This window comes from Lottia gigantea, assembly GCF_000327385.1.
Source record: "Lottia gigantea unplaced genomic scaffold LOTGIsca_17, whole genome shotgun sequence".
In the NCBI taxonomy this organism is placed as follows: Eukaryota; Metazoa; Mollusca; class Gastropoda; family Lottiidae; genus Lottia; species Lottia gigantea.
The window spans coordinates 173,803-181,404 of record NW_008708133.1 but is presented as its reverse complement, the minus strand read 5'-3'; the positions used below and the strand labels follow the sequence as shown (position 1 = coordinate 181,404).

Sequence of the window (7,602 nt, the reverse complement as noted above, 5' to 3'; positions counted from 1 at the left end):
TTACAAAAAATTATTGGGCTGGTAGTAGGGTGTGTTATTGGACTTGTAATATGGGGATGTTATTTTATTAGTATTACAAAAGATTATTGGACTGGTAGTAGGAGATGTCGCTGGTTTTGTATTGGGAGGTGATGATGGATTTGTGGTAGGAAAATTGGTTGGACTGGCAGTAGAGGATGTTAATGGATAAGTATTACAAAAGATTATTGGACTGGTAGTAGGATATGTCGCTGGTTTTGTATGGGGAGGTGATAATAGATTTGTGGTAGGAAAATTGGTTGGACTGGCAGTAGAGGATGTTAATGGATAAGTATTACAAAAGATTATTGGACTGGTAGTAGGATATGTCGCTGGTTTTGTATGGGGAGGTGATAATAGATTTGTGGTAGGAAAATTGGTTGGACTGGCAGTAGAGGATGTTAATGGATAAGTATTACAAAAGATTATTGGACTGGTAGTAGGATATGTCGCTGGTTTTGTATGGGGAGGTGATAATAGATTTGTGGTAGGAAAATTGGTTGGATTGGTAGTATAGAATGTTAATGGACCGGTAGATTGGAGATGTTGTCGAACTGGTAGTAGGAGATGCCTACGGACTGGTGGTAGGGGACGGGACAGACTGGTAACTGTAAATGTTGTCGGACTGGTGGTAGGGGCTATTGTATGACTGGTAGTAGGCGATGGTTTTGGACTAGTAATAGGGGAGATTGATGGACTGGTATAGTAGGGGATATTTTAAGACTGCTAGTGAAGATGTTGTTGGACTGGTAGAAGCGAAGGTTGTTTGACTGTTTATTATAAGTACTATTATTTATTTTGGAAACCAGTAATAACAAACTTTACCAACACCAGAATTCGTGAAACAATTATAATTGTTTCTCCACAGGGAATAAAAACCGTCATAAAAGAGTTCCTTGACCCTGAAAACATATATTTTGACACCAACATTATATTTATTGGTGCCCTAGAAGCAAAGTTGTGACAAAATTAGTACTCAGAATATCGAGGATGGCAGCCATTTTGAATTTGGTCCATGAAAAAATTTATCCAAGGGTGCCAAAGTGGCACCCGGTGGAAATGTGTTCAGAAGGGTTATCTGAAGCAGAAAAAACAATAAAACATTGCATGTGCTCAAAAACATACTTTCATCAAAATCTGGTGTTTGGCCACCAGTCTACTATTAATATACAGTCAAGTAACCTAATTTCGTGCTAACCTATTTTTCGTGCATTTCCGGAAATGATTAATAATTCACATGTGCGACCTCCCGTCACCTCCGCATTTGTTTGTTTCGATAAACATGTGTTATCTCTACAATATCAGCTAGTAGAATGAATCCAGTAGTTTCAAGCAAGGTAAAATGTATTAATGTATACTTTGACAAATACAAAATGGCAGATTTCACTTATTACCAAACGTCACCATTTTTTATCGGCAGAATCTCCCTATAATCCCACGCGGTAATCGGAATTCCAAATGAAGTCACGTGATCAACTAGCGGATTCCGTGTAAGCAGAAAATTTCTATGGAACACAAAGTGGACCATATTCTTCTGTTGTTTCAGTGACTTTCAGCAATAAATCACGCTACGTATCTTATTTTGTCAGTCACTATTTTTTTTTAAAATCGTGGTTCTTTGAAGGACTTGTCACTAGTTATAATGAATTTATATTAAATATAAATACTAAGAGAAGTTAATTATACCACTGGGTATGTATACAACGTGTTTTTCTCGACTTATTTATAGATCAAACATTGTACACGAAAAATAGGTGACGCATTCTGCCGCCGTTGTCGAGTTGGTTACTCATGAAATATGGGTTAAAGTGAAGGATTCATAAAGAAAATCGAAACAAACCAATTTTGATTATTTTGTAAAATATCAGAGGAAACATCTAAGACATAAAAAAAATTTGGTTTTTTTAACTTTGACGAAATTCGGTGTTGAATCCTTATATGCAGGAAAATAGGTTACACCACTGTACCATTTAATTAACTTTCAACACAGCCATCATGTATGTGATGAAAGCTTATTATAAATCAAATTCAAGTTGTATCAAAAATGCAATCACAATAAAATATCACATCAAAATTGATTTACATTTCCATTTTCATCCAGATCTGTTAAAAAATAGCGTCAGTGTCAAAACCAGAAGTATAAAACTATATAAAAAGTGTTTATAGTACAAAACAAACAAAAGGTGTTCGTCGTATAAAACCAAAAAATAAGTGCAAGGGTTTTATAAGAAAAAACAATCAAGGAGTGTTCGTAGTATAAAACCAAACAAGAAGTGGTCGTAGTATATAAAACTATACAAAAATTGGATATAGTATAAAACCAAACAAGACTATACAAGGAGTTTTCGTAGTATAAAACCAAACAAGAAGTGTTCTTATTAAAAGACCAAACGAAAAGGAGTTTTCGTAGTACAAAACCAAACAAGAAGTGGTCGTAGTATAAACCAAACAAGACTTGTTCTAGTTTAAAACCAAACAAGAAATAGTGTGCACTGTTCGTGGTATAAAACCAAACAAAAATTGTTCGTGAAACAAGAAGTGGCTGTAGTATAAAAGCAGACAATAGGTGTTCTAGTTTGAAACCAAGCAAAAGGCAAAAGTGTTTGTTTATAGCATTAAACAAGCAAAAAATAGTATAAAACCAGGCAAAAAGTGATCGTAGTATAAAACCATCAAGAAGTATTTATAAAACTAGACAAGAAGTGAATTAGTACAAAAACAAACAAGAAATAGTTTCAAATCGGACAATAAGTGTTTGTAGTATAAAACCAAACAAGAAGTGTTCGTAAATTACACTCGAAGTGTTCGTAGTATACAACCAAACAAGGGGTATTATACAACTAAACAAGAAGTAGTATGCAACCAAACAAAAAGTAGTATACAACTAAACAATAAGTAGTATACAACCAAACAAGAAATAGTATACAACCAAACAAGGGGCACTATACAACTAAACAAGAAGTAGTATACAACCAAACAAAAAGTAGTATACAACTAAACTATAAGTAGTAAACAACCAAACAAGAAATAGTTTCAAATCGGACAATAAGTGTTTGTAGTATAAAACCAAACAAGAAGTGTTCGTAAATTACACTCGAAGTGTTCGTAGTATACAACCAAACAAGGGGTATTATACAACCAAACAAGAAATAGTATACAACCAAACAAAAATAGCGATCGTAACACGCCCACATTTGTAATGGCAGCTACTTTGTCCGGGAGATTGACAAGAGTTATCAGTAAATGAATGTTTCTGAGAGTGAAATTTTCATATTTAATGGGTGTTGTTTACAGCTTTTTTTTTTCCAAGTGGGATTAATTTAATATGTCAAGTTTCATTTAATCCATATAGAATTGAATCTTTTGAGTAGCAGCAAGTGGCAAATCTTTGTGTTAAGACAGTTACATATTTGTGGCAGTTGTATATATATATATAGGCAAGTAGTCCATTAGATACAACATTTGTCTAGGCCTCCGATTTTCAATAGGGTTCATCCTTGAGTGATTACACAGGCTAACTCTATGCATTCAGCTAATGATCACTGTTAAAATTTTCATTCAAGGGTAATAACTCATAGTAAATATTATTCAATTTCGCTGATTTTCAATAGGGTTCAGTCGACTGTCAAAATTTAGCTGAACATGAAATGATCAAAACATGATTAAATGATATATATAACGAAGAAGCACAAGATGCTATAATAAGGTCTAAATTACAGTATTATCATGAAGGAGACAAAAAATTCAAAATTCTTTTTAAGTTTAGAAAAACAAAAACAAAAATCTACATGTATATACAAATTACAAAGTGAAAAGGAAAATTCCTTACTCGATAAACCAAAAGAAGTCCTCACACATATTGAGAATTTTTATAAAAATTTGTTTTCACTTAAAACTCAATCAAAAAATAGCTATATTGATTTTCTGAAATATAACATTGATCAGATTAGATGGTGACGAGGCTGACTGTCTTGAGGTTAAATTAGGAATGCAAGGAAGTTTTTAAGTCGTTTAAACTGAATTCTTCTCCCGGAAACGACGGCCTCACTTACGAATTCTATTCGTGTTTCTGGCCAATCATAGGTAACCATGTTTTAAACTCTTTCAATGAAGGATTTGATGAAAAATGCTTATCAAACTCTCAAAGACAATCCATCATTAAACTTGTTCCTAAACCAGGTAAAAACAAATTAGATTTAGGCAATTGGCGCCCAATATCTTTAATCAACGTAGATACCAAAATAGCTCGTAAAATTTTATATAATCGAGTGAAATACTTCTTAAAAAAATTGATCTATCCCAACCAAACAGGATTCACACCAGGTAGACATATTAATGAGAATATTAAAATTTTGATGACTGTTGTACTTTAGCACAGCAAAGACGTATTAACGGGTTTTTCCAAGGCATACGATTCTTTTAACTAATGCCTAGTTCACACCAACGGCGAATGCCGCGCTTTAAATCGGCGAGCAAAGCGCCATCATTTTTCGTTTACTTTTCAAAAAATATCACGATCTCCTAAATAATGTTACAGCTCTGATAAGCTCTGATACGAATTGGTTACGCTTTGGGGACAAATTATTTCCCGATTTGATCAGGCCTTGTTACGCTTTAAATCACGCTTTGATAAGCTTTATTAAGCTTTGATGCGGTTATGACGCTTTAAATCACGCACTGATACGATTATCAAGCTCTGTTGTGCATTGTTAAGCTCTGTTACGCATTGGAAAATTTGGAAATGGCCAATTTCATGCCGCTCTTGATCAAGTGGTGACAGACCGTGAAGACTGGGGTCCCCGCTTTGAATAAAACTCTTTTAAGCTTTCCTACGCTTTGAGTCAAGCTTTGCTGAACTTTGTTACGCTTTGTTAAGCTTTTATACGTTCTCGGCGCTTTAATCAATTCGTGACAGAGCGCCCAAAATTTTTAAACAGTTTAAAAAATTTTGGCGCTCTTGCCGAATATCCAGCTTTGCTCAAAGCTTTCCAACGATCTATTACGACCCTGGCGCTTTAGTCGAGCTTTGTTACGCTTTGGTACCGCTTTGAACGTCGCTTTAAAGCGCCATCAAAGCGCCATTGGTGTGAACTGAGCATTAGACAATTTGGCTTCAAAAAGATGCTTTTACGTTGGATTAGTACTCTATACAATGAAATCGAATGTTCTGTAATGAACAATGGTTACACGACAAAATATTTTCCTATTGAAAGAGGAGTAAGAAAAGGTGACCCGATCTCTCCAATACTCTTTAATTTAGCTATAGAAATAGTATGCATATTTATCAGAAATGATAGGAATTATAGTGGTATATCTTTTGGTGACAAAACCCTGAAAATAATAGCATTTGCTGACGACCTTACATGTCTATTAAAAGATTTTAAGACTGCTCGACATTTAATTGAGGTTCTGAATCAATTTAAACTTATCTCTGGTTTATCTATCAACTTGAAGAAGCAGAAGCTTTTGATTTGAACAGTGGCATAAACAGTTTAGAAAACAAAATAAATAGCACTGGGTTGAACTTTTGTACCTCTTCGATCAAAATATTATGTATATTTTTTTCTTTGAACTCTAACATAAAAACATACAAGAAGTGTTCAAACGATTACATTACATCTGTATAGATGCCAAAATAAACAATTTTCAATATAAATATGTCCATAAAATTATTTATACTAATATCAAACTTTTTAAATTCAAACTAACGGATACAACTTTATGTACTTTTTGTAGCTCAGATCTTGAATCAGTCGAACACCTCTTTATCTACTGTACATTTGTTCATGAAATCTGGAATCATATTCGCAATATAATAGTAATAAATGATATCAACATCCAACTTACCAATAAAGCAATCCATTTAGGCATAGACCAAATTGATTTCGGAGACAATAATCAATATCAGTTAATAAATCATATTATAATTCTGGGAAAGTATTTCATATTCAAATGCAAATGCTCAAATTCAAAACCATCACTAAACCAATTCATTTCTTTTATTAAAACACGGGCTATAATTGAAACAAAACAAAATAAAAATTTGATGAACAAATGGAAATATATTTACATCTAGAAACTCTAAAAATATTCTTATTCTTGTTCAACATTGTGAAGTATGTTTATCTTTAAGTTTCGTCAAAATCCATCAAGAAACCAGCAAGCACAAGGGCAATAACTCATAGTAAATATTTTTCGATTCGTCTGATTTTCAATAGGGTTCATCCTTGGGTGGTTACAAACACTCACACCAAGTTTCGTCAAAATCCATCAAGAAACCAGCTCTCTATCGTGTCCACAAACACTTCAAGAACAAGGGCAATAACTCATAGTAAATATTTTTCGATTTGTCTGATTTTCAATAGGGTTTATTCTTGGGTGATTGCAAACACTCAATCCGAGTTTCGTCAAAATCCATCAAGAAACCAGCTCTCTATCGTGTCCACAAACAATTCAAGAACAAGGGCAATAACTCATAGTAAATATTTTTCGATTCGTCTGATTTTCAATAGGGTTTATTCTTGGGTGATTACGAACACTCACACCAAGTTTCGTCAAAATCAATCAAGAAACCAGCTCTCTATCGTGTCCACAAACAATTCAAGAACAAGGGCAATAACTCATAGTAAATATTTTTCGATTCATCTGATTTTCAATAGGGTTTATTCTTGGGTGACAAACACTCACACCAAGTTTCGTCAAAATCCATCAAGAAACCAGCTCTCTGTTGTGTCCACAAACAATTCAAGAACGAGGGCAATAACTCACAGTAAACCATTTATGTGATCTGGCACCCAGGCATATACATAGAAAAACGTATTAAAAAAACTATCAAATTGAAAGAAACTCGGAAACAAATCTATAAGCCATACAGCTATAGAAATGATTCCATTTGTTTTTCACAAAGATTATTGATGATTTTTTTTACTATGGAAGAATAATAACTTTCTTTCATTATTATATAGTGGAAGCTGTATAAATTACGCCATAATTTGGTTATTTACATACACTGTTAGGTATGTACAGAACAATTTAGATTACTAACAATAATATTAATTACTGTTTTATACCATTCTAATGTTTGGGCTAACATGTACATAAAATATAAATCATATTTAACTGGGTTAATTCTAACAAAGCAGCAATAATAGGCCTACCATTCCATTCGTGTACTTCAGTATGATATGAAACTTTTTTAATAACTTAAATCTGACAGATAATAATCTCCAACTAGCCTGCTACAAATAAGTTAAGGTACACCATACCTTAAAGGTATTGGTGCGCCATTCTTTTTTACCAATCATACTTTAGTCTCAGCTAAGCTAAGCCAATCAGTAATAGTGTTCACAGCTCACCGTCGAAATTTGACCCTTCAAATCCATGTGTGGCCAGAATTATCTGCGTTTGCATGTTAAAATGATAACTCATTTTAAGATACTCTCTAATAGAAAAGGCATAGATATGGTGAGTAAAATTCCTAGTTACATATTTTTGATATTTTGGAAGGAATTATGCAATATTCGTACATTTCTAGTACTTTTGAAAACTATTTACAGAAATCATACCTCCCCCCCCCCCCCCCCA

General features: G+C 33.5%; 1 protein-coding gene across 1 annotated transcript; it reads right to left on the bottom strand.

Moving 5' to 3' along the window:
- On the bottom strand, nt 1–555 carry LOTGIDRAFT_113383 (hypothetical protein; the record flags this gene model as incomplete). Its single annotated transcript, XM_009051534.1, has 1 exon — nt 1–555. A coding segment is annotated over one exon (555 nt), but the record flags the coding sequence as incomplete, so codon positions are not given.
- Nucleotides 556–7,602: the final 7,047 nt, after the last annotated feature.